This window comes from Callithrix jacchus, chromosome 7 (assembly GCF_049354715.1).
Source record: "Callithrix jacchus isolate 240 chromosome 7, calJac240_pri, whole genome shotgun sequence".
NCBI lineage: Eukaryota > Metazoa > Chordata > Mammalia > Primates > Cebidae > Callithrix > Callithrix jacchus.
The window spans coordinates 64563110-64590994 of record NC_133508.1 but is presented as its reverse complement, the minus strand read 5'-3'; the positions used below and the strand labels follow the sequence as shown (position 1 = coordinate 64590994).

Below are 27885 nucleotides of genomic sequence, written 5' to 3'. Positions count from 1 at the left end.
CTTTGTAAAGATGGCCGCGGAGGCTTTTGGAGTCAACTGGAAACTCAGTGCGCGTTTTCTGGAGCATGGGCAGAGAGGACAGGAACAAGAGCAGCATTCGTGGACACCGATTGGCTGAAGCGAGAAGCACTCCGGCCGCTGACTGGCTCGGTCATTCGCGGGAAGGAGTTTGTGGCGCCAGAAAAAAGTATCCAGAGCCGCTGAGTAGCGGCCGAGTTCTGGGTTGTTCCGCAACTTGCCCAGATCGGAACCTTCTCGCCCTCTTTGCGGAGAATCGAGACCAAGATGTGGAACAGTAATGATGGGGATGCGGGGCGGAGGAGGAAGAGAATCGCAGGAAATTTTAGCAAGAGGGCGAGCCTAGGGTCCGAGAGGCTTGTGACAGCGGGAGGGGAGGGGTGAGAACGGAGCTGGGGAGTTTGGGGGTCCCAGGAAGGCGAAGAGGAAGGTTAGGGGGACGCGATCAGTGTTTGGAGGGGCTAAGCCTCGGGGAGCCTGCGAGTTTCTCCAAGGCTTGTGAAGTGGCACAGGCACTAATCCTGTTGTTCAAAACAGGTGGATTCGAAAGCTTTGGCAGCTCCAACTACGGGGGAGCTGGCGGCTACACGCAGTCCCCGGGGGGCTTTGGATCGCCCGGACCTTCTCAGGCCGAAAAGAAATCAGTAGGTTGAAAAGGGTATTTAGTTTTGTTTTATCCTGTCTTGAAGTCCATAAGGCATCTGTGATAGAAACTTTAATGCCGTTACGGAAGAGTGCAACACGAACTGAGACTATAATGATTGATCGTTGTCCGAATCTCTTTTCCCTGGCTTTTCTCCTTCTTGACTTTATTTTGAAATTGATCAGTGTAGCTAATGAATCTTGTGTAAACGCTCTCAACTTGTTTTTTGTCTTTTTTTTTTTTTTTAATTTTTTAAAAATAGAGATGGGGTCTCACTATGTTGCCCAGGCTGGTCTTGATCCCTGAGCTCAAGCGATCCTCCCACCTTGGTCTCACAGAGTGCTGGGGTAACAGGTATGAGCCACTGCTCCTGAACTTGTATTAATAGTCTCTTTTACTTTCTTAATGTCAAAGGTGTTTTTAAATTAAATGTGGTAAGGCGACTCGAGTGGTCTTTGGACCAAGTGCAGTGGCTCACAACTGTAATCACAGCACTTTGGGAGGCTGAGGCAGGTGGATTGCCTGAGGTCAGGAGTTCCTGACCTGCCTGGCCAACATGGTGAAACCCTCCCTTTACTAACAGTACAAAAATTAGATGGGAGTGGTGGCAGGGGCCTGTAATCCCAGCTACTAGGGAGGCTGAGGCAGGAGAATTGCTTGAACTCCAGAGGCAGAGGTTGCAGTGATCCCAGCTCCTGCCATTGCACTCCAGCCTGGGCAACAGAGCAAGACTCTGTCTCAAAAAAAGAAGAGTGGTCTTTGAAGTCATCATAGATGTGTGTTCTGCCATTGCTGTGCTGCTTTACTTGTAGGGTGTCACTGCACACATTTCTTAACTGGCTTGGGAGTCAGTTTTGTACCTATGAAGAGGGGCTAACATATGTTACAATGTATTGTGAGACTTAATATTATATACAAAGAATACAGGCTATGAAGCCAGAACATTAAGGCTCCAGAATCTATTTTGCCTTTTTTTTTTTTTTTTTTTTTTTAATGAAACAGAATTTCATTCTTGTTGCCCAGGGCTGGAGTGCAATGGCGGGATCTCAGCTCACGGCAACCTCTACCTCCCAGGTTCAAGCGATTCTCCTGCCTCAGCCTCCTGAATAGCTGGGATTACAGGCATGCAGCACCATACCAAGCTAACTTTGTATTTTTAGTAGAGATGGAGTTTCTCCATGTTGGTCAGGCTGGTCTCGAGCTCCCGACCTTAGGTGATCTGCCCGCCTTGGCCTCCCAAAGTGCTGGGATTACAGGCATGAGCCACTGCACCAGCCCATTTTGCCTTTGAAGTGGCATTGTGACTTAAGGAAAGCATCTTGAAGACTGTGGCCCTTGGTTTTTCTCATCTGATGATACTAGTAATACTCATGTCACAGGGTGGTTCTGAGAATTGATGAGTAAGGTAATGTGTAGGAAATCGATCTATAGAAAGCTGTCTAAATGTTGATTAGTCACTCTTTCAGAAATAAGTTTGCCCTTTTTTTTTTTTTTTTTTTTTTGAGACTGGATCTCACTCTATTCACCAGGCTGGAGAGCAATAGTGCATGATCACAGCTCACTGCAGCTTGGACCTCCGGGACTCAGGTGATCCTCCCACCACAGCCTCCCTAGTAGCTGGAACTACGTATGTGTACCACTGTGCCAGGCTAATTTTTGTATCTTTTTTTAGAGGTGGGGTTTGGCCATGTTGGCCAGACTGGTCTCAAATTCCTAACCTCAAGCAATCTGCCTGCCTCAGCCTCCCAAAGTGCTGAGATTACAGGTGTGAGCCACCACTCCTAGCTGAGTTTAACAAGTGCATTTTCATTCTATAAATGCGGAGTTATTTGACTTCTCTTTAAGAGTCGCTTAGACGTGTTAATGTTTGGTGTGAGTAGGCTGTATATTTTGTGTACAGATTGATAAGCTTTTACCTAAAAGTGTTAATTCAGGGATGTGCATTGGTGGGAAAAAAGTTGATTGATATTCTGGTGTATTTGGACATTGCTTTATATCTTTTGTATAAATTATTTTATATAATTCTGCAGGGAATTTATTGTTTATTCCAGCATACAGCAGAGGCTCAGGTATACTAAAGGATTGCCTAAGCTTACATAGCTAGTAAGGAACTGGAGTCAGACAATACACACATGAGGCCGAACAAATCCAACATCTGATGAGCAGCAGCTTCTCCCTGTTGTAGTTTTCTCTTTCCTAGAAGATCTCAAGGGACTTAAATTCTCTATTTTAACTTTCTTGAGGTTGTAAAGGAGAAAACAGGCAGGTGATTGGGTCTCATCTTTTCTCCCCAAGCTTAATTATTTTTCTCCATTCTGCCTGTTAGAATTTTTATCTCAAAATTCCTAAAAGGTATGTATTAAGACAGCTTTTCAAAGAATAATGATTGTTATAAATTGGAGACTCAATCCCAGTCTCTGGATTTTTTTTTCTTTTAGTGGAGACAGGGTCTCACTATGTTGCCCAGGCTGGTCTCAAACTCTTGGGCTAAAGCAATCCTCCCACCCCTGCCTCCCATGGTGCCGGTATTACAGGCATGAGTTACCATGCCTGGCTAGTCTTTTTGTGTTTATTTATTTATTTGCAATGGAGTCTTGCTCTGTTGCCTAGGCTCGAGTGCAGCGGAATGATCTCAGCTTGCTACAGCCTCTACCTTCCGGGTTCAAGCAATTCTCCTGCCTTAGCCTCCTGAATAGCTGGGACTACAGGTGCGCACCACCACGCCCGGCTATTTTGTTTGTTTGTATTTTCAGTCGAGATGGGGTTTTGCTACATTGATGAGGCTGGTCTCAAACTCTTGGCCTCAGACCATTTGCCCCCCTCTCCTGGGATTGCAGGTGTAAGCCACTGCACCCAGCCTTGTTTTGTTTTTAAATCTATTATTTTCCACAGTTAAAAGTTAGGGAGATGCCCTATTCTTTTTTTTTTTTCTTTTAAAATTGAGACAGAGTCTCACTGTCACCCCTGCTGGAATGCAGTGGTGCAGTCATAGCTTACTGCAGACGCTTAACTCCAGGGGTCAAGGAATCCTCCTGCCTCAACCTCCCAAGTAGTTAGGATTACAGGTGTGCAGCACCATGCTTGACTGATAAGAATTCTATCCAAAATGTTTCCTGTTGGTTATAAATTTGTTGATGTGGTTGAACCATGTGAAGTTTTACATAGTGACCCATTTTTAGTCTGTAACAATGGTAATTTAATACAGTACTGTCAGAGTAGTACTGTGGTTCATAGTCAGCTATGGACATTTTTTTTAGTCTATTCTGAAAATAGTTTGTTTTGTTTTGTTTTTTTTTTTTTTAATTAAACATACTTGTATTGACACACTGTGAACCTCTTTGGGACAAACTAGGAATTCTTTGTGATCAATTCCTGGGTAAAATATGTGCTCAATAAAAAATAAATACTTGATTTGAGATTAATTTGAAGGCATTGTTAACATCTCAACTGTTACCCATAGGTAAAAACCTGAGAGATAATATTTGTTGAGTATCCACTACATGCAGAGATTGGTGTTAGCACTTTATATATATTATGTGTTTCATTTACAACTTAAAAGGTGTATATCCCCAGTTATTGTGTGCTGAGTATTCTCAGTCCTTTACCATATAGTTAATTTTCATAATTTATCATTCCTAGTTTTGCAGATGAGGAAGCCAAGGTATAAATGAGTTAATAAATGTGACCAAGAGCAATGCTGTTTTTTTTTTTTTTGTCTTTTCTGAGAAGAGTCTCACTCTGTTGCCCAGGCTGGAGTGCAGTGGCAGATCTCAGCTCTCTGCAACCTCTGCCTCTCGGGTTCAAGTGATTCTCTGCCTCAGCCTCCCTTGTAGTTGGGATTACAGTCATGTGCCACCCCGCCCGACTAATTTTTTTAAAAATTTTTAGTAAAGACAGGATTTCACCATGTTGGCCAGGCTTGATCTAACCTCAAATGATCCGCCCCTCTTGGCCTCCCAAAGTGCTGGGATTACAGTCATGAGCCACCACGCTTGGACAAGCAACTGCTCTTGAGAACAGAGCCACAATCTTAACCTTCAAGCTTGGCTGCTGCCTTTTGTGGCATATGTGCCAGCGGTTGACTGAGCTTCCTTTATCCTGTTGTGGCAATACTCACCATTCAAAATCATGATTCAGCAGAGTGAAATATTGTCAGTGTCATGGATGTTCAGGTCAGAGTTGCGAATGCTAAATCCTTGAACATCAGGAGTACTGTGTTCTAAGTCTTCCGTGTAGTACAGGTATTGGTCCACTCTCTCTTGGCTTTTTTAAATTTATGAATGAAACGGGGTTGGCCGGGTGCGGTGGCTCACGCCTATAATCCCAGCACTTTGGGAGACCAAGGCGGGCGGATCACGAGGTCAAGAGATTGAGACCATCCTGGCCAATATGGTGAAACCCCATCTCTACTAAAAATACAAAAAAATTAGCTGGGCGTGATGGCACACACCTGTAGTCCCAGCTGCTCAGGAGGCTGAGGCAGGAGAATTGCTTGAACCTGGGAGGCGGAGGTTGCAGTGAGCCGAGGTCTTGCCACTGCACTCCAGCCTGGTGCCTGGTGACAGAGTGAGACTCTGTCTCAAAAAAAGAAAAAGAAACGGGGTTTCTCCATGTTGGTCAGGCTGGTCTCGAACTCCTGACCTCAGGAGATCCACCTGCCTCGGCCTCCCAAAGTGCTGGGATTATAGGCATGAGCCACCACGCCCAGCCTCTCATGGCTTCTGATAGGAAGAACTCCCATCATTTTTGTGCCTTGTACATATTCCCTCTAGGAAACTGTGGGAGTACATATTTGCCCTTAGCCTGCTACCTGCTAGTTTTTCACTGCTGAAATTCTCATGCTTCATAGTTTAGTGTAAAGCCTCCCTCTGTTCCCAGTAAGCTTTTCTGAGGTCCCACATGGCACATTTCATTTTTCAGTGTATCAAGATCAGGTTTGTAGTTTACCTTTGTACCTCCCCTAGATTAGGAATGTGTTGAGGGTAAATCCTATTCCATTGTACTCATCTTCATGTTACCCAGACCACCTCTTGCCACTGGTAGGCAAAAATAAGTTTACACTGTTGTCTGGCTGCTTTAAGATATGATTTGGGCTGGGCATGGTGGCTCACGCCTGTAATCCCAGCACTTTGGGAGGCCAAGGTGGGCAGATCATCTGAGGTCAGGAGTTCAAGACCAGCCTGGCCAACATGGTCAAACCCCATCTCTACAAAAATACAAAAATTATCCGGGCATGGTGGCATGCGCCTGTAATACCAGCTACTCAGGAGGCTGAGACAGGCAAATTGCTTGAACCCAGGTGGTAGAGGTTGCAGTGAGCCAAGATCGTGCCACTGTACTTCAGCCTAGGCAGAGAGTGAGACTGTGTCTCACAAAAAAGAAAAAGATATGATTTGAGTGTCCTCACTAGATACTGTTCTGCCCACCCCATCCTGCCTCTTCCCCCTAAGATGTCCAACATGAATCCAGCACAGTAGCTCATCCCTGTAATCCCAACACTTTGGGAGGCTGAAGTGGAAGGATCACTTGAGACCAAGATTAAGACCAGCCTGGGTAACATAGTGAAACCCTATCTCTACAAAAAAAATTGTTTTTCAATTGGCTGGTGTGGTGGTGTGCCTATAGTCCCAGCTACTCGGGAGACTGTAGCAGGAGGCTTGCTTGAGCCCATGAGTTTGAGGCTGCAGAGAGCTATAATCATGCCACTGTACTCTAGCCTGAGTGACAGAACAAGACCCCATCTCAAAAAATAAAATTTGGCCAGTCACAGTTGCTCATGCCTGTAATCCCAGCACTTTGGGAGGCCAGGGCGAGTGGATCACCTGAGGTCAGGAGTTCAAGACGAACCTGGCTAACATGGCGAAACCCCTTCTCTACAAAAAATACAAAATGGTGGCATACTCCTGTAGTCCCAGCTACTCTGGAGGCTGAAGCAGGAGAATCACTTGAGCCCAGGAGGTCAAGGTTGCAGTGAGCCAAGATGGTGCCATTGAGTGCTAGCCTGAGCAACAAGAGCAAAACTCTATCTCAAAAAAATAAAATTTTAAAAGCTGGCCAAGCTCTTTATTTCATTTCCCCAGGAGCTCCATTTGACTGTCAAAAAATCTGTCCTACCAGAAGCTATTCTTCTACCTTGTATAGTTTATCACAAGATCTACAGCAATTCCAAAGTCCTATTTCCACTGGCCATTTCTCAAACCTTTTCCCAATACCATCTCATTTTGTCAGTGCCCTGAACAGCAACATCAGCCTGTCTACACCTGAAAGCTGGGGTTTCCTCTTGATGGTCTGTTCTGGCAGCCCCAGGTCATTCTTCCTTTTCCTGTCCTCCACACTCTGACCTACTGATTTTGGTGAATTCTCAGTGCAACACATTTGTCTATTCAGCAGAAGCTCTGGAGTTAGACAACTCTGGGGTTGGATTCTAAAACCGTTATATTGGTTCGCTGTATGACCTTTGTTTCCAACTCTGTGAAGCAAGGATAATGAGATTTGTTGTGAAATTCAATATGCTAATATACTTAAAGTACTTGGCACATGGCAGGTGTTGAATGAGTGCTAGGTATTACTTTCTTAATTGAATTTTGCATGCTTTTTCTTTTCAGAGAGCCCGAGCCCAGCACATTGTGCCCTGCACTATATCTCAGCTGCTTTCTGCCACTTTGGTTGATGAAGTGTTCAGAATTGGGAATGTTGAGATTTCACAGGTATGCCAAATAATTTGTGAGAGAATCTCTCATAATAATGAATGAAATAAGATTTACTTCATTTAAAAGTACAAAAATGTAGCCTTGGTTTCAGTAGAAACAGGACTTTTTTGTTGTTTGTTTTCCTTCTAACCTAGGTCACTATTGTGGGGATCATCAGACATACAGAGAAGGCCCCAACCAACATAGTTTACAAAATAGATGACATGACAGCTCCACCCATGGATGTTCGCCAGTGGGTTGACACAGATGTAAGTGGCTGTTTTTGAATCATGATCGGGTTACTTTGGAACTGTGGAGATGTTGAACTTTTTTAGTCTTTTTAATTTTTTTTGATAAAAATAATACAGAAGAAAGACATCAAAGACAGATACCATAAAATGAAAGGTTCGTAGATTTGATTAGATACCTTCCTGATAATACCATAAACAAAATTAAAAGTCAAATGACAGGAGACAGTAGAATTAGAACAAAGATTTTTTTTTGTTTTTCAGATAGAATCTTGCTCTGTCTTCCAGGCTGGAGTGCAGTGGCGCTATCTCAGCCCACTGCAACGGCCGCCTCCCAGGTTTAAGCAATTCTGCCCCAGCCTCCCAAGTAGATGGGATTATAGGTGCCTGCCACCATGCCTGGCTAATTTTTTGTATTTTTAGTAGAGACTGGGTTTCACCATGTTGGCCAAGCTGGTCTCAAACTCTTGACCTCAGGAGATCTGGCCTCAGCCTCTCAAAATGATGAGATTACAGACATGAGCCCTCATGCCCAGGCTAGAACAAAGATTTGTTTTGTTTAGTTTGGCTTGTGTGGGTTTTTTAAATAATTTTATTTTAGAACAAAGATTTTTATTTCAGTCACTACTGTAGTCTTAGCACCTAGACCAGTGCCAGTCACATAGTGGTCCTTGAGTAAATATCGTTTAAATAAATGGGGAAAATATTTGCAACAAATTACAAACATTTAAATTTTTAATTAAGGCCAGGCGCGGTGGCTCACGCCTATAATCCCAGCACTTTGGGAGGCCGAGGCGTGTGGATCACGAGATCAAGAGATCAAGAGATCGAGACCATCCCGGTCAACATGGTGAAACCCCGTCTCAACTAAAAATACAGAAAATTAGCTCAGCATGGTGGCTGGCACATGCCTGTAATCCCAGCTACTCAGGAGGCTGAGGCAGGAGAATTGCCTGAACCCAGGAGGCGAAGGTTGTGGTGAGCCAAGATTGTGCCATTGCACTCCAGCCTGGGTAACGAGCGAAACTCCGTCTCAAAAAAAAAAAAAAGGCAATCTAAAATGCTAGCAATAAAAAATTATTAAGTAAACCATGAGATATTTATAACATACTGCAAATTATGTTAAAAAAGAGTGTACTGTCACAAAGAAGTGTTTGCCATAAATTGTTGAGAGGAGAAAAGCATATTACATTACAATATGGTATGCAAGATGTGACCCAGTTTTTACAAAGCAGAATGTTTATGAGTATCTTTATAAATGTGGATAAAATAGACTAAAATACAGTATAATACCACAGTATAAACTTTTTATCCTTTTATATTTTTACTTGTGCAGAAGGCCTCTTGGTGTTTTGTATTTTGTTTTTGAAATACATTTATTACACAAAATGTGGATAATAAAGAATGTTTTAGACCTGGTATGGTGGCTCACACCCATAATCGCAGCACTTTGGGAGGCCAAGATGGGCAGATAACCTGAAATAATACAAAAATGAGCTGGGGCCTATAATCCAGCTACCCAGAAGGCTGAAGCAGGAAAATTATTTGAACCTAGGAGGCAGAGGTTGCAGTGAGCCAAGATCATGCCACTGCACTCCAGTCTGGGCAACAGAGCAAGACTCTGACTCACAAAAATAAAGAAAGACTGTTTTCCTTCATAAACCACAAGTCATCTGTAGAGAAATACTTGATAGTTGTGCCATTTTTAAATTTTTTGCTTCTCAGAAAAAATAAAGGATAATTCCTACAGCAGTTATTGTTGGAGTACCAATTCTGAACCAGACTATGCTTGGTTCCAGGTATAAAAAGAATGAAATAGACGCAGTCCCTGCCATCAAGTAGGGAGTTCGATACTATGGATACCTAATGCTATATGCTCATGCAAAATGCACTATGCTTGCTTATAAAACATTTTTAAAAATCACCTGACATCTCATGTCCCGGGAAGAACTACTGTTATAAGACATTTTGGTAAATACCCTTTCAGACATCTGTCTCTGCATATATGTACATACAGATGTTCATATATCTCTTTACTGTAAAAGGGATAATATGCTATGCAACTGCTAAGTAATGTGCCCTTTTCATTCAAAACTATGTTGTGTAACTGATTTTTTTTTTTAAATAGAGACAGTGTTTTGCCATGGTGCCTAGGCTGGACTCAAACCTGGGCTTAAGTGTTCCTTTGGCCTTAACCTCCCAAGTAGCTGGAACCTCCCAAGTAGCCAATGCCACTGTGCCTGGCAAGGAACTGATTTTTATTTTTATTTTTTTGCGACTGAGTCTTTCTCTGTCATCCAGGCTAGAGTGCAGTGGCATGACCTCAGCTCATTGCAACCTCCGCCTCCGGTTTGAGTGATTCTCCTGCCTCAGGCTTCTGAGTGACTGGGATTATAGGCACCCACCAACATGCCTGGCTAATTTTTGCATTTTTAGTAGAGACAGGGTTTCAACACATTGGCCAGGCTGGTCTTGAACTTCTAACTTCAGGTGATCTGCCCACCTCAGCTTCCCAAAGTCCTGGGATTATAGGCTCAAGCCACCACGCCCAGCCAGGAAGTGATTTTTTAATACTAATTGTAAAGATTTACATCTATCATTTTATTTTTTATTTATATATTTTCAGACAGAGTCTCGCTCTGTCACCCAGGCTGGAGTACAGTGGCACGATTTCGGCTCACTACAACCTCTGCTTCCCTGGTTTAAGGGATTCTCCTGCCTCAGCCTTCCAAGTAGCTGGGACTGCAGGCACCCACCACCACACCTGGCTAATTTTTTGTATTTTTAGCAGAAACTGGGTTTCACTGTGTTCGCCAGGATGGTCTTGATCTCCTGACCTCATGATCCGCCCACCTCAGCCTCCCAAAGTGCTGGGATTATAGGCGTGAACCACTATGCCCAGCCACATCTATCATTTTAAATGACCAACTATTCCATTGTAAGAATTTATCATCCCTTACTTAACAGTAGGCCCAGTCAGTTATAGCTTCTTTTCGGTTGTTAGACAATGTTCCAGTGAATATCTTTGCATACATTTCTTCATGATCATATTTCTTATATATTACATATAATTATAGTTATTATTATATATTATAAAATTTGGGCCAGGCGCGGTGGCTCACGCCTGTAATCCCAGCACTTTGGGAGGCCAAGGCCAGTGGATCACAAGGTCAAGAGATCGAGACCATCCTGGTTAAGATGGTGAAACCCCGTCTCTACTAAAAATACAAAAAATTAGCTGGGCATGGTGGCACATGCCTGTAATCCCAGCTACTCAGGAGGCTGAGGCAGGAGAATTGCCTGAACCCAGGAGGCGGAGATTGCGGTGAGCCGAGATCGCGCCATTGCACTCCAGCCTGGGTAACAAGAGCGAAACTCCATCTCAAAAACTAAAAAAAAAAATTTAAGATGAAACCCATTATTAGAAACGGTATGGGGGGTGGGTGCTGTGGCTGACAGCTATAATTTCCACACTTTGGGAGGCCAAGGTGGATGGATCACCTGAGGTCAGGAGTTAAAGATCAGCCTGGCCAACAATGGTGAAACCCCGTATCTACTGAAAATACAAAATTAGCTGAGCATGGTGGCTTGCACCTATAATCCCAGCTACTCAGGAGGCCGAGTCAGAAGAATCACTTGAACCTGGGAGGCAGAGATTGCATTCCAGCCTGAGCAACAAGAGCAAAACACCATCTCAATAAAATAATCATAAGATGAATCCTAAAAGTAGGTTTTCTGGAGGGAAATACACACTTTACATTTTTTTTTAACATCTTTAATTTTTACTTTTTTTTTTACTGCCTTATGTAAAGGTACCAATTTACACTTCATTCATGCATGAGAGTGCCCAGTTATTTTCCACACCCTTACAAAAATTTTGTAGAAATGGAATCTCACCATGTTGGCCAGGCTGGTCTCAAACACCTGGGTTCAGGCAATCCTCCCACCTTGGCCTCCCAAAGTGTTGGGATTATAGGTGTGAGCCTCTTTGCCTGCCCTCTGTACCCTTTCTTACAATGGGTTTTGTCTTAAATTTTTTCCAGTATGAGAGTTGTTTTTAAAAATCATCTTTTTGGCCAGGTGCCATGGCTCATACCTATAATCTCAGTACTTTGAGGAGGCCAACGTGGGCGGATGACCAGAGGTCAGGAGTTTGAGACCAGTCTGGCCAATATGGTGAAACCCTGTCTCTACTAAAAATACAAAAGTTAGACCCTATCTCAAAAATAAATAATTTTGAAATATTAATTATGCAGTTTTTTCTGGTTTACCTTTGAGAAGCTCTTCCTAGTCTCAAAGTATAATTATTATTTTTTACTTAAAAAATACTTTATGGCCAACAAATCCTAATAATCAGTTATCCGAACCCTCAGCAATTCGTAATGTTTTTGCTGGTGGACAGTCTTGACTCAGTGTTGATGGCTGCTGACTGAGGAGGGTGGTAGTTGGCTGAAGGTTGAGGTGGCTGTGGCAATTTCTTAAAATTAGGCAACAAAGTTTGCCTCATTAATTGAGTCTTCTTTTCACCAAAGCTTTCTCTATAGTATATCATGCTGTTTGATAGCATTTTACTTACAATAGAACTTCTTTCAAAATTGGATTCAATCTCAGACCCTGCTGCTGCTTTCTCAACTAAGCTTATAAAATATTCTGAATCCTTTATTGTTGTTTTAAGTGCTCATAACATCTTCACTAGGAGAAGATTCCATCTCAAGAAACCTTTTTCTTTGTGCATCCATAAGAAGCAACTCCTTTGAGAGGCTGAGGCAAGCAGATAGATCATTTGAGGCCAGGAGTTTGAGACCACCCTGGCCAGCATGGTGAAACCTCATCTCTACTAAAAATAAAAAATTTAGCTGGCCATGGTGTGCACACCTGTAATCCCTGTTACTCGGGAAGCTAAGGCAGGAGAAACACTTGAACCTGAGAAGTGGAGGTTGCAGTGAGCCAAAATTGTGCCGCTGCACTCCAGCCTGGGTGACAGAGACTCTGTCTCAAAAAGAAAAAAAGCAACTTCTCATCCATTCAAGTTTTATCATAAAGTTACAGCAATTCAGTTACATCTTTAGGCTCCATTTCTAATTCTAGTTCTCTTGCTATTTCCACCACATCTGCCCTGCTGAAGGTGGAGGTTGCAGAGAGCCCAGATCATGCCACTGCACTCCAGCCTGGGTGACAGAGCAAAACCCCATCTCAAAAAAAAAAAACTCTTAAGCAGCCACCCATCGTGCTTTTGGCCAGACACAATGTCTCATGCCTGAAACCTTAGCACTTTGGGAGGCCAAGGCAGGTACATCACTTGAGGCCAGGAATTTGAGACCACCCTAGCCAATATGGTAAAACCCTGTCTCTACTAAAAATGCAAAAACTAGCCGGGCATGGTAGGGCATGGTAGGGCACAGCTGTAATCCAAGCTTCTCGGGAGGCTGAGGCAGGAGAATCACTTGAACCCAGGAGGCAGAGGCTCCAGTGAGCCAAGATAATGCCACTGCACTTTATCCTCTATAATAAAGTGAGACCCTGTCAAGAAAATAAATAAATTAATTAAATAAAAAAATAAGCCTTGGCCTGGTACGGTGGCTCACACCTGTAATCCCAGCACTTTGAGAAGCCAAGGTGGGTGGATCACCTGAGGTCAGGTGTTTGAGACCAGCCTGGTCAATGTAGTGAAACCCTGTTTCTACTAAAAATACAAAAATTAGCTGGGTGTGGTGGTGGGCACCTGTAATCCCAGCTACTCAGAACGCTATTGCAGGAGGATCACTGAATCCAGGAGGTAGAGGTGGCAGTGAGCTGAGATTGCCCTACTGCACTCCAGCCTGGGCAACAGAGGGAGACTCTGTCTCAAAAATAAATAAATAAAATGAAATCTCATTGTGATTTTAATTGTCATTTCCCTAATAACTCATAGGTTAAATGTCTTTTTTTCATTTTAATTTCAACTTTTTATTTTTTTGAGATGGAGTCTTGCTCTGTCGCCCAGGCTGGAGTGCAGTGGCATGATCTTGGCTCACTGTAACCTTTGTCTCCCGGGTTCAAATGATTCTCCTTCCTCAGCCTCCTGAGTAGCTGTGATTACAGATGCCTGCCACCACACCTGGGTAATTTTTGTATTTTAGTAAAGATGGGGTTTGACCATGTTGGCCAGGCTGGTCTTGAACTACTGACCTCAGGTGAGCCAACGCACCTGGCCATGGAAATAAAATTTTCTTTGTCCTGTAGATTCACCTATGTAAAATAACAAATAGGTGATGTGAAATGAAAAAAAAAAGGTTGCGCTCAGGTGATGGAATTTGCAGAGTCTTATTTTGCTGTTTGTTTTTGTTTTTGAGCTAGTCTTTGTCATCAAGGCTAGACTGCAGTGGCATGATCTTGGCTCACTGCAACCTCTGCCGCCCGGGTTCCAATTCTCCTATCTCAGCCTCCCAAGTTGCTGGGATTACAGGCATATACCACCACACCTGGCTAATTTTTTTTTTTTTTTTTTTTTTGAGACAGTGTCTCGCTCTGTCACCAAGACATGAGTACAATGGTGTGGTGTCAGCTTACTGCAGCCTCCACCTCCCAGGTTGAAGAGATTCTCCTGCCTCAGCCTCCCAAGTAGCTGAGGCTACAGGTGTGCACCACCACACCTGACTAATTTTCTTATTTTTAGTAGAGACGGGATTTCCCTTTGTTGGCCAGGCTTGTCTCGAACTCCTGACCTCGTGATCCACCTGCCTTGGCCTCCCAAAGTGCTGGAGTTATAGGTGTGAGCCACTACGTCCAGCCATTGTTTTATATTATTAATAGAGGCAGGGTTTCACCATGTTGGGCAGGCTGATTTCAAACTCCAAACCTCAAGTGACTTGCCCGCCTTGGCCTCCCAAAGTGCTAGGATTACAAGCATGAGCCACCACACCTGACCAGAGTTTTTATTTTTAAACATATATTTTCTAGTTTTTTTGTGTTTGTTTTTAGAGGCAAGATCTTGCTATGTTGTCCAGGCTGGTTTCGAACTCCTGAGCTCAAAGAATCTTCCTGCCTTGGCCTCCTAAATTGCTAGGATAACAGATGTGAGCCCCCAGGCCCGGGTATATTTTCAAATTTTTTATTTTTTATTTTTATTGTTTGAAAGAGACGGGGTTTCACCATGTTGGCCAGGATGGTCTCGACCTCTTAACCTCGTGATCTGCCCTACTCGGCCTCCCAAAGTACTGGGATTACAGGCATGAGCCATTATGCCCAGCCCCAAATTTTTTTAAGTAAAATATTTTATGTAGTCAGAAAAGAACTTTAAAAATCAGCTAATGTATTTTTCTTATAAATAATATGAGCATATTCTAGGAAACTGAAAAAGAAATATTAGACTGTTTGTAATTATCCTAGTCAGCCATTATAAAGTTTTGTATGTACTGTCCCAAATGAAAAATAAGCTTTTTTCCATGTGTCATGATTTGTTTTTCTAGACAATAAATAGAATTCTACGTTATTATTTGCAACAGTGTAAAGTATCCTTATATATAAATGTGACTTTATATTGGATATTTAGGCTGTTTTAAAATGTTTAGTATTATTAAATAAGGTCAACCTTTGAAATCACTGAACATTATCAATTAAACTGATTTTAATATAAAAAAATGTTTAGTATTCGGAACCATACTATGATAAATCTAAATCTTAATGCATGTTCTTAATTAGTTCCTTAAATTCCTACAAGTAGAGGCCGGGCACGGTGGCTCAAGCCTGTAATCCCAGCACTTTGGGAGGCCGAGGCGGGTGGATCACGAGGTCGAGAGATCGAGACCAACCTGGTCAACATGGTGAAACCCCGTCTCTACTAAAAATACAAAAAATTAGCTGGGCATGGTGGCACGTGCCTGTAATCCCAGCTATTCAGGAGGCTGAGGCAGGAGAATTGCCTGAACGCAGGAGGCGGAGGTTGCGGTGAGCCGAGATCGCGCCATTGCACTCCAGCCTGGGTAACAAGAGCGAAACTCCGTCTCAAAAAAAAAAAAAAAAAAAAAATTCCTCCAAGTAGAATTGCTTTGTCAATAACTATATCCACCAAAAAATTATGTGCCTGCTGGACATGGTGGCTCAACCTGTAATCCCAACACTTTGGGAGGCTGAGGTGGGGTGGCAGGTGCCTGTGATCCCAGCTACTCAGGAAGCTGAGGCAGGAGAATCACTTGAACCCTGCCTTGGGAGGTGGAGGTTGCAGCGAGTGAGATCATACTGCTGCCCTCCAGCCTGGGTGACAGAGCAAGACTCTCTCTCTTAAAAAAAAAAAAGAAAGAAAGAAAATTGTGTGCCTAAGAGCTTGAATGACGGTGTCATAATTGTTTGCCTTTTTATGATGTGCTACAGAACTTTGAAAGGTATTTTTATTGTAATTCCTGATTTTCCAAAAAGTAAGTTGTAAAAGGCAGGGCAGACCACTTAATGCCGTTTTAGAATCCTTTCACTCTTCTACTTTATAACTTTCTCTTTCTATGCATAATTTAGGAATGTTAAAGAGGCTTCCACCAGCATCACTAAAACCCTAATGACATGTTGTATTTTATGTTAGGACGCCAGCAGTGAAAACACTGTGGTTCCTCCAGAAACATATGTGAAAGTGGCAGGCCACCTGAGATCTTTTCAGGTAAAGTCTGAATTAAATAGTAAAGTGTTTTTCATGAAGCAGTTTCTAGATACATGTCATGGCTTTAGATAGTTAAAATATTTAAGTCTCCGTGTTTGATGGGAAGTTTTTATTGTCTTCTTCAAAAGGAAATAACAGGGTTTTGTTTTTGTTTTTACCTTAACGTGAAACTAACAAAATGGTAAAGAAAGAACAGAATCTCCTTCTCTAATTGCCGTCTGTGGCATCCATTAGTTGGAGAAAGGAGAATACTGGATTCAGAGTCAGGAGTCGAGATTTTGCTCAGTTACACAACCTTGGGAAAATTACTAATGTCCCTTAGCTGTTCGTTTTAGTTTTTTCTCCTCATGTTTGACCGTATTTAGATTATCTCTGAGTTAAAGTTTTAAGTATATAACTTTTTTTTCATATTGGTGAAATATTAATATTATAACCAAGAAAAGAGCCACAATGTTGACCCGAAATTAATGTTAGGTTCATCATTTATTCACATTCTTCTCTTCATTTTAATAGAACAAAAAGAGCCTGGTAGCCTTTAAGATCATGCCCCTGGAGGATATGAATGAGTTCACTGCACATATTCTAGAAGTGATTAATGCACACATGATATTAAGCAAAGCCAGTGGTCAGGTGAGTAGCCTCACTTTCCTAGCTTTTTCTATTCCCTGGAAGAACTGTGCTCCAGCTTTGATTTCCTTGACATTTTGAAGGTTGAGCCAGAGAAAGGCATCATTAAATCCTCAGAACATTTTCTCCATTAGCTTTGTCATTGTATTTTACTCCAGATGAAACCCTCATGTTTCTCTCGGAATTAGGAGTTCCTCTGACTCCACTGGCCTGGACAGCTGAGGCCTGTGACAACCCTCAGGTGTAGACATGTAATTATAGGCTGAGCTCTTAGCTCTAGGATTGTCAGTGCATATTCAGAGAGTAGCCCCCTTCAAGATAGCATTTTGCTGCTTTCCTTCCGACTTAAGTAGGAAAAACTATGTACCATTATTTTTTCCCTGAAATCATATTTCTTGGTTCCTATTGAAATTTTTCCATAGTATTTTCTGTTGTGTGAGTTTACTTTGGCAAGTCCCATCTAGGACCATGCAAAAGATTTGTTGACTCCAGTATTAGAAAGCTATCAGGGCCAGGGGTGGCGGTTCATGCCTGAAATCCCAGCACTTCGGGAGGCTGGTGCAGGAGCATCACTTGAGCCCAATTCGAGACACCACTCTGGGCAACATAGGGAGACCCTGTCTCTACCAAAAAAAAAAAAATTAAAGAATTAATTGGGTGTGGGGGTGTACGCCTGTGGTCCCAGGTACTTGGGAGGCTGAGTTTGGGAGACCACTTAAGCCCAGCAGATGAAGGCTGCAGTGAGCCGTGATTGTGCCACTCACTCCAGCCTGGGTAACAGAGCAACCTTGTCTCAAAAAAAAGGGAAAAAGATTTCTTGAGCCTACTTTGATATGATAGTGCCAATCATTCAGTCCCCCTCTGGGTATAGCAGTGAACATGTTGTACTTATATTCTTGGGAGAAACAAGCAATAAACAAAAATATTAATAGAATTTTAGGTAGTTATAGGTGCTCTGAAGTAAATAAAGGAAAATAGGAGAAGAGGGTGATGGAGGGAACAAAAGTGGTACAATTTTAGATGGAGAAGAACATCCCAAACCAGAGGGACTAGGAAGTGCAAGAGCCAGGAGTGTAGAGTAAGCCTGGCATCCCTGAAACCAGCAAGAAGGCGGTGTCTGGAGTGAAGCCAATGACAGGGAAAGAGGGAGAGGGTTGTAAGCAAGGAGGCTGAGCCCAGATTATATGGGGCTTTGGAGGCCATGGTAAGGATTGCCTTTATTCACATTTTTTGTTTGGTCTTTTTTTTTTTTTCCCTTAGACGGAGACTCACTCTGTCACCCTGGAGTGCAGTGGCTTGATCTCGGCTCACGGCAGCCTCCACCTCTATGGTTCAAGTGATTCTCCTGCTTCAGCCTCCCAAGTATCTGGGATTACAGGTGTACGCCACCACAACTGGGTAATTTTTGTATTTTTAGTAAAGATGGAGTTTCACCATTTAGCCAGGGTGATCTTGAACTCCTGGTCCCAAGTGATTTGCCTACCTTGGCCTCCCAAAAGTGCCTGTAGGGAGCTACCATGTCCAGCCTATTCTAATTTATACCAAACGTTTAGAAGGTTTTGACCAGAGAGTGACGTGGTCTGCTTTACGTTTTAAAAAGCGCATTCAGGGCTGGACATGGTGGCTCACGCCTGTAATCCCAGCACTTTGGGAGGCTGAGGCAGGTGCATCATGAGGTCAGGAGTTCAAGACGAGCCTGACCAATATGGTGAAACCCCATCTCTACCAAAAATACAAAAATTAGCTGGGCGTGGTGGTGGGTGCCTGTAATCTCAGCTACTTGGGAGGCTGAGGCAGGAAAATCGCTTGAACCCAGGAGGTGGAGGTTGCATTGAACTGAGATCCCGCCGTTGCACTCCAGCCTGGGGCGACAAGCACAAGACTTCGTCTCAAAAAAAGAAAAACAAACCGCATTCAGGCTGCTGTTCTGAGAACAGAGTATGAGGCACCAGAAATGGCCACAGAAATAATTCAGGGAAATGATTCTTGGGATAAGAAGTGATGGGTTCTAATATATTTTGAAGATAGAGCTAACAAGAGTTATTGGTGGATTTGATATTAGAAGTAAAGAAAAGGGAGGATTCAAAACTGACTCCTTGGAGGATAAAATTCAGAGTTCTGGCCAGGTGCGGTGGCTCAAGCCTGTAATCCCAGCACTTTGGGAGGCCGAGGCGGGTGGATCACGACGTCAAGAGATCGAGACCATTCTGTTCAACATGGTGAAACCCCATCTCTACTACAAATACAAAAAATTAGCTGGGCATGGTGGCACGTGCCTTGTAATCCCAGCTACTCAGGAGGCTGAGGCAGGAGAATTGCCTGAACCCAGGAGGCGGAGGCTGCGGTGAGCTGAGATTGCGACATTGCACTCCAGCCTGGGTAACAAGAGCAAAACTGTCTCAAAAATAATAATAATAATCCAGAGTTCTGTTTTAGAGTCACCAAGTAGGAGAAGCCAGTTGGATATCCCAGTGAAGTAGAGAGTGGACACTGAATATATAAAGCTGGACTCAAGGAAGAGGCCAGGAATAGAGATAGAACTTTGGGAGTCATCATTGTGTAGCTGATATGTAGAGCCTTAAATGATGAGATAACTAGGGACTTAAGAGGGCAGAGACCTGAATTCTGGGGCACACTAACCTTTAGAAGTCTAGAAGCAGAATAGGAACCAATGCAAGGCAAATACGTAGCTGGTTAAGCAGAAGGAAAACCAGGGGATATGATTTTGTTAATATTCTGGAAGGAGTATTTCAAGAAACAGAGAGTAGAGATAGACTATGGAATGCTGCCCAAAGTCAAGGAAGACTATGGAAGAGACCTGCTGTTGGGATCTTCAAAAGAGATTTAGTAGAGGATGGAGAGGTGAAGTGAGCTAAAGAGAATGGGAATGGATACAAAGTTCAGAGTGTTTCTTTTATTACTATACTTGGTAACATGGTTCTGTATGTGTCAAATATATGATAAAAATGGGTGGAAAGTGAGAATGGGCCAGACACAGTGGCTCATGCCTGTAATCCCAGCACTCTGAGCAACCAAGGCTGGAGGACTACTTCAGTCCAAGTTCAGCACCAGCCCTGACAACACAGTGAGACCCTCCACAAATATTTTAAAAGTAGCTGGGCATGGTGGTGTGTGCCTGTAGTCTCAGTTGTGAAAAGGGCTGAAGATTGATGCTTTCAAGGGTCCTTAATTTTTTTTTTTTTTTTTTTAGAGATGGGGACTCATTTTGTTGCTCAGGCTGGTTTTGAACCCCTGGGCTTAAGTGATCCTCCCACCTCAGCCTCCCAAAGTGCTGGGATTACAGGCATGACCCACCCTGCCTGGTGGACTGTAGGCTTTTAATGAGCATTTGTTGAACAAATGAATCTCCCGACCAGACAGGATTTCTCCTAATGAGTTTTCACAGTGCTCTTAATCTATTGTGGGTACTTAAATCTATTTGGTCCTCTGTTATTGTTTTTGATTCAGTTCGGTAGATGAAGCATTGACAGCACATGCTGTCTACCAAGCACTGTCCAACAGTGAAAGGACTTGCATGGGAAAGTGACGCACAGTGTGATGGTGCTGGGCAGTGCTATGAGCCGAGAAGAAAGAAAATGGCTTAAGTTGGTTTGGGGGACGTCAGGCAAGGCTTTACAAGGCAGTGGCAATTAAGTTGGACTTAGAAGGATGAGAAGAGTGTTTACCAGGTAGATGAGGGGAAGAGCATGCCAGACAGGGAACATGTTCAGATCAGCATGTTTGAGGATGGCAAGTAGTCCAAGTGCAGCTGGGGAGTAAAGTGTTTTCTGAAGGAGTGGTCAAGAATCAAATACAGATGACTAGCCAGGAGTTTTACACTTTCCACAGGCAGAGGGAGCTGCTTGAAAGCTTTAAGTAGTGGAGTGGCTCGACTAGAGGAGGTTATGACTCAGAGCAATGGGAGGGTTGTGGGAGTAAGAGAGGCCAGAGGCTCAGGTACCACCCAGGAGACCAGGGCTAATGAGGATCCACTTGAGCTACACTGTCGAGTGATAGGCTATGGTGACAGATTGAGGAAAGTGAGTAAAGGATGACTGAGGTCTTTGGGATTGGGTTTGGTTTTACTGAGATGGAATATAAGAGGGCAAGCAGGTTTAGGGAGGAAAGTAATGAATTTTATTTTCTTTTGAGGCATCTGAAATGTTTAAGTGGAGGTTTCCAGTTAGATGGGTGGCAGTGAGGATTTATGGCCTAGGAGGCTGTCAGGAATGAAATCCTGGGGTCACTGTCAGCCTTTTGGGAGACAGAAGAGGCTAATGAGGGATACTGAGAAGGTTTAGTTTGAGAGGCAAGTGGAGAACCAGAAGAATACGGTGTCAGGAAGCCTAGGGAGGAACACATTTCAATAGAGGTGTGGTCAGTAGTGTCTGCTTCTGAAAGGTCATTTGTGACAAGGACTGAAAGAGACTTTTGTATAATTGGTTGAAAAGGTATTGGTGACTTTGGTGAAAACAGTTTCAGAGGTGCACTTGGGGAGAACCTAAACATGGTGGGCTGAGGAGTGACTGGGGACAAAGGAAATGAAAATAGTGATTGCAGAGCATTCGAAGAATTTGGTAGTAAAAAAAGAAGGCGCGAGTGTGATAGGGCCTGTATCTCCTTTTCTCTGCCTGCAGTGCTTCATGCCTCTTGACACTCAGTGAGTGCTTGGGTGAGTGAACCCCAGGGTGCTGTAATAGCAGTCTCTGGGTGATTTTCTTCTCACTGCTACTCTTCTCTGGTTCCTCTCACATCACAAACAAAAGGAGCCAAGAGTGGCTTTCTCCTTTTTTTTGAGGCGGAGTTATCTTTCTCTTTTTGATATTTATGTGCTTCTGAGAGTTACTCTGTCTTCCTATGAAATACTCATTAGATAATAACCGTCCATTCCAGTGCAAACAGTGTAACTGGGAAACTTTGTTTAAATTGTTTTTTGTAAGCTGCTTAACCGGCTATTTGAAGTAGTAAAGACTGTATTTAACTTGGTGGATTTTCTTAATATTGTTAACTTATTTCTTAATTCAGCCCTCAGCAGGGAAAGCACCCATCAGCAATCCAGGAATGAGTGAAGCAGGGAACTTTGGTGGGAATAGCTTTATGCCAGCAAATGGCCTCACTGTGGCCCAAAATCAGGTAAACACCATCCCAGACAATCTTAAATTTTGTTACTTCCTTAATGAGCTAAGACTGTTTAAGTACCTGGTTCATTTCTTTCCTATAAAGGGACTCAGGTTTGCAAAGCGGGGGCCAATTCAAAATAGTTGCTCAAGTCTTTCTGATTTGAATCTTCAGGTGCTGAATTTGATTAAGGCTTGTCCAAGACCTGAAGGGTTGAACTTTCAAGAGCTCAGGAACCAGCTGAAACACATGTCTGTACCCTCAATCAAGTAAGTATTTGATTTTCATGAGCTCAGGCTCTGGCATTGTACCTATTTCACCTCACAGGTTTCTTGATCATGAGAAGTGAGTTTAAAAAGTAAAACTTGGGGCTGGGCATAGTGTCTCACGCCTGTAATCCAAGCACTTTGGAGGCCAAGGCAGATGGATCACCTGAGGTCAGGAGTTCAAGACCAGCCTGACCAACATTGGTGAAACCCCGTCTTAAAAAAAAAAAAAAAAAAGAAAAAGTAAAACTTGGTTGGCCATGCACGGTGGATCACCTGAAGTCAGAAGTTCGAGACCAGCCTGGCCAACATGGTGAAACCCTGTCTCTACTAAAAATACAAAAATTAGCCGAGTGTGGTGGCGCACACCTGTAATCCCAGCCATTTGGAGGCTAAGGCAAGAGAATCTCTTGAACCTGGGAGGCGGAGGTTGCAGTGAGCCAAGATCACTCCACTGCATTCCTGCCTGGGTGACAGTGAAATTTTGTCTCAAAAAAAAGTATAAGTTGGCCAAGCACTGTAGTTTATGCCTGTAGTCCTAGCACTAGGTGGGCAGATTGCTTGAACTCAGGAGTTCAAGACCAGCCTGGGCAACATGGCAAAACCCTTGTCTTCACAAAAACAATACAGAAAAATTAACTGGGCACAGTGGCGCATGCCTGTAGTCCCAGCTACCAATGAAGCTGAGGTGGGAGGATCACTTGATCCCAGAAGGTCAAGGCTGCGGTGGGCCATGATTGTGCCACTGCACTCCATCCTGGATGACAGAGTTAGACTGTCACACACAAAAAAAAAACCCTATTGACAGAATGGAAATTGTTCAGCTATAGAAAAATAGGAAAAGACTATGCACTAAAATGGTGCTACCCATCACATCACTCATTCAGTAAAGTTTTTCATTCAGGAAACACTAAGGACCATTATATGTGAGGGATATATATTCTGAGCAAAAAGTTGACCTGATTTCCTTATGGGATTTAGGCTGGAGGAGGGAAGTCCTTAGCTCCTGGTCCTCAGGTGTACACTCCCATTGCCGTTACTGTTCCCATGGTAGACTGAGTGTACTATCTGGACCTTATTCAACAATCAGTCCTTCCAACACCCTTATCCGGATTCCATCTTAGAGAAGCAGCCTCCCGATTCTAGTATAGTAAACTAATCAAACAAACTTACTTATGGCACTTGTGATAGTTATTTTTTACTATAAATCAATTGATATGCCAGGCCTAGATAGAAAAGAAATGCTCAGAACTAATTCCATTTCTTATCCTGTAAAATAAGGATAATTCCTATCTCAGAGTTGCTGTGTTGATGAGGTAGAGACCTGCTGTCACATAGGTGTTCTGTAGATTGTGGCTATTTACCTTACTGGGCCGGGTGTGGTGGCTCACACCTGTAATCCCAGCACTTTGGGAGACCAGTGGGTGGATCACCTGAGGTCAGGAGTTCGAGACCAGCCTGGACAACAAGGAGAAACCTCATCTCTACTAAAAATACAAAAATTAGCTGGGTGTGGTGGCAGGTACCTGTAATCCCCACTACTCAGGAGGCTGAGGCAGGAGAATCACTTGAACCCAGGAGGGGGAGGTTGCAGTGAGCTGAGATGACTCCATTGCACTCCAGCCTGGGCAACAAAAATGAAACTGTGTCTGAATGAATGAATGAATAAATGGATAAGTAAGTTACTGACTCTGACCCTTAGGACCTTGTAAAGGTTTTTTTTTTTTTTTTTTTTGAGACGGAGTTTCGCTGTTGTTACCCAGACTGGAGTGCAATGGCACGATCTTGGCTCACTGCAACCTCTGCCTCCTGGGTTCAAGCAATTCTCCTGCCTCAGCCTCCCGAGTAGCTGGGACTACAGGCGCGCACCACCATGCCCAGCTAATTTTTGTAGTTTTAGTAGAGACAGGGTTTCACCTCATTGACCAGGATGGTCTCGATCTCTTGACCTCGTGATCCACCCTCCTCAGCCTCCCAAAGTGCTGGGATTATAGGCGTGAGCCACCGCGCCCAGCCTTGTTTTTTTTTAAGACAGGGTTTCACCATGTTGGTCAGGCTGGTCTTGAACTCCCGACCTCAGGTGATCCGCCTGCCTTGGCCTCCAAAGTGCTTGGATTACAGGCGTGAACCACTATGCCCGGCCTGAAACGCTTGAAACTTTCATACCGTTTCCTTTGCTTTCCACAACTTTACTTCCCAGAGGGGGACCAAAGGGGTTTCAGTGTGTGGGTGGAAAAGGGGGACTTTTAAAGACAACTGTTTCTACTAGATTTTGTGCGCATGACTGCAGCTTTAGATCCTTGTTTTCCTGCTTAGACTGTATTTAAGTGAGGTCCTGTTGTCTTTCCTTTACAGTTTGGGAGAGGGATCCAAGACAGCCATAATAGCTATTTGCACATAAAAACTATATGTGCAAAATAGTTGTGCATTCTTAGCTACGGTAGAAAGTTGGGAGATGAGCAAAATTTGCATATTTGGCCATATCCAAAAGATGGTTTCCTTCTGCACTGGCCTGAAAATGACTTTTTTTTCCTTTCTTTCTAGGCAAGCTGTGGATTTTCTGAGCAATGAGGGGCACATCTATTCTACTGTGGATGATGATCATTTTAAATCCACAGATGCAGAATAACTGGATCTAATTGGGTACCTGAGATATTTTACAACTGGACCTAGTTTCACAGTCTCTTGTCTCCAGCTCTGCATACGTTTGGCCAGATGGCTTCTAGGAAGTAGGTTTCACGTCTAAAAGGTCTCTACTGACATCCTTTTGAAACATACTGCTCTTGTGTTTTATTTTGTTTTGTTTGAAGCTGAAAGGGAGATGGACAATTGACAGGGATGCAATCCAGGGTGGCTTTTCTTGAGGAAGTTACAAATAAGCTTGTTACAACATCAAGATAGGTGGAATTGGAAGGACGCTACCAGGAGAGTACTTACATAGTGCTTGGGAGTTTCTCTTTTTAAAATTTTTCCTGCTGAAAGAAGATGAGCAGGACCAGGGCCTTGTAGGCAGAGCCCTAACCGAGTAACCTGCTGGCCTCTGCCTGTTTCTGTCCCATTTGGTTGTGTGGCATTACTTTCAGAATTGCACTTTCCTGCTTGTCGTGACTGCTGCTTGTCATGACGGTATGTTTCTGTGAACATGAAGTTCTGTGGTGGTGCCTCCAGGGGCAGAGGAAAGGAAGTGTTATTGCGTTTTGTACAAAGTAAGTACATTCATGTGTTTAATAAAACAGTTCGATTGTAGTAACTTGTAAAAATGGTCTCATTTTTATTTCTGAGTAATGTAATGACTACTTTGCCATCTGAGGCAATGTAACATAGTGATACTTGGATTTGAATTCTGGCTCTCCCTCATTTTACATAGAGTAGGCTGTGTCAGCTCTGAGAACCTCCATTTCCTCATTTACAAAAAGAAAGCAATGTTATTTCCCCTGGGTTTGGTGTAAAGATTGAATAAAACTATAGTCTGTAAAGCATCTAAATCTAATACTGCTATTTAAAGGGATTATGGAATGGACCTTAATGTTGACTCTTTGGCAGGGTGTGATCATGTAACTGAATCGAATAGCTACTCATTTGGCCTCAAGAGACTTTCCAAAAGCCTATGGGCATTTTTTGATTTTTTGGCCAACTTGATCAGCTGTTTCTTACAGAAAAAGAAACTAGCTCAGAGATGTTTTGGACAACTCTAGAAGTTAACTACATCTTTAATGAAAGAGCTAATTTTGAGATAAAGTTAGCGAAGTGTAACATGCAAATAAGAATTTTCTATCTGCTCTAATTATGTTTCTAAAAGAGAACTAGCAGCTGTGTAGAGAAGGCCAACCACCTGGTTGGTTTCTAACAGCGAACAATAAATGTTTTCTATACACACAGAGTTTTTTAACATCCGCGGCGCTGTTCAGGTGTGTAAAACTCAGCCAGCCAGCATGTTCATTTGCAAGTGTGTTTTCATTCTTGGTTATTTTCTCAAAGAAAGAACAATGACTGAAAACAAGTAAAATCATCTATGTTTGAGTTTGGAATGTGTGATAGGATATTTTATGGTTGGTACTTCTCTTTCTAGTTATCAAGCTGGTGCCCTCAAAAAGTACTGCAGTAGCAGTACCTCTAGGTGGAAGTATTTTTTTTCTTTTGATAAAAATCAGATGATGACTTAACAGTTAACAACTGCTTGTTAATTTAGTGGTTTTCGGATACCTGCTATATCAACCCATAGGTCAGGTACCAGGAATATAAAGCACAACAAGAGATTGGCATCACAGGATTGGCTGGTTCAGCATTCCCAGTGGCAGAGAGTAGCTGCCCAGTGGTGCCGAATTCCCTGTCATCTTGACATTTCCACTGTCTCACAGGAGTTGTGTGCTTTCTCACCACTGCTGGGACCTGTGGGATGAGCATAGGCAGGAGAGTTTCATCACTTCTTAGAATGAAACTCCAGCTCTCGTAGAGCTTCTCTACCCAGGCAGGACAAATTTGCATCGTGGGCATTTGTGGTCCACCTGATAGGTCAAATTTACAGTATTCTCTTGGCCCATTGTTGGGACAGCAGTGTGACCCAGGTTCTTAGAAACACCAGCATCACAGCCTAGCAGTGGTCCAGCCTGCTCATGGGAGAATCCTGTATACAGGTGGGAAATGAGGCTTCTTGGAGAATAGGACTACTTTATTGGGTTTAACTAGAGAAAGGCCAGTAAGAATTAGTGTCTGGTGTGGATTGATATATTTGTTTGACATCCATTACAGTTTATATTCATTTGTTTAGCAATTATTTATATCTGTTACTCTATTGGTATGTTAAATATCATTCAAAAATAGATATAAGAATATTAAAAGCCAATATAGGGCCAGGCACAGTGACTCACTCCTGTAAATCCCAGTACTCTGAGAGACCAAAGTGGGAGGATCATTTAAGGCCAGGAGTTTGAGACCAGCCTGGGCAACATAACAAGACCCCCATCTCTAAATAAATGTGAAGGAATGTGCTAATGTTTCCTAGTGACCATCTTGTGTTCCCCTAGAGCTGTGTGCTCCCTACTTTGGAGACCACTGCCCTTGGGGAATCCCTAGCGCCATTATAACACCCCACCACTCTGTGGCTTATTCCAGGGGTAAAGAAAACAAATCCTGAGGCCAGTATCTACCTCTAGTTGGATTCCTGCTAATCTTCATTGTTAAAATAAAATGGCCAGCCTCTGGCTCACACTTGTAATCCCAGCACTTTGGAAGGCAGAGGTGGGTGGATCACCTGAGGTCAGGAGTTAGAAACCAGCCTGGCCAGCATGGTGAAACCCTGTCTACTAAAAATACAAAAATTAGCTGGGTATAGTAGCACACAACTGTAGTCCCAGCTACTGAGGAGTCTAAGACATGAGAATTGCTTGAACCTGGGAGGCGGAGGTTTGCACTGAGCCAAAATGGTGCCACTGCACTGCAACCGGGGCCACAGAGTGAGATTCCATCTAAAAAAAAAAAAACATTCACAGTTGTGGCTTTCAAGCCCAACTTTCTCTGCTGTGAAATTTCTCACCACAGTATTTGGCTACTCAGCCCATTTTATAGGAACTGGTAGCCCTCTTCCACCCCTGATTTTGTGGCTTTGTTACTCATCTTGCTCAATTTTGTGCTGAGAGTAAATGCAAACGCA

General features: G+C 43.2%; 1 protein-coding gene across 1 annotated transcript; it reads left to right on the top strand.

Moving 5' to 3' along the window:
* On the top strand, positions 1 to 25495 carry RPA2 (replication protein A2). Its single transcript, XM_009000752.5, is given in 10 exon segments — positions 1 to 131; positions 133 to 295; positions 556 to 662; positions 7267 to 7368; positions 7506 to 7619; positions 16150 to 16224; positions 16738 to 16854; positions 21877 to 21984; positions 22144 to 22238; positions 24780 to 25495. Coding segments are annotated over 10 exon segments (1032 nt in total). The 5' UTR covers positions 1 to 65; the 3' UTR covers positions 24865 to 25495.
* The last annotated feature ends 2390 nt before the right edge of the window (positions 25496 to 27885 follow it).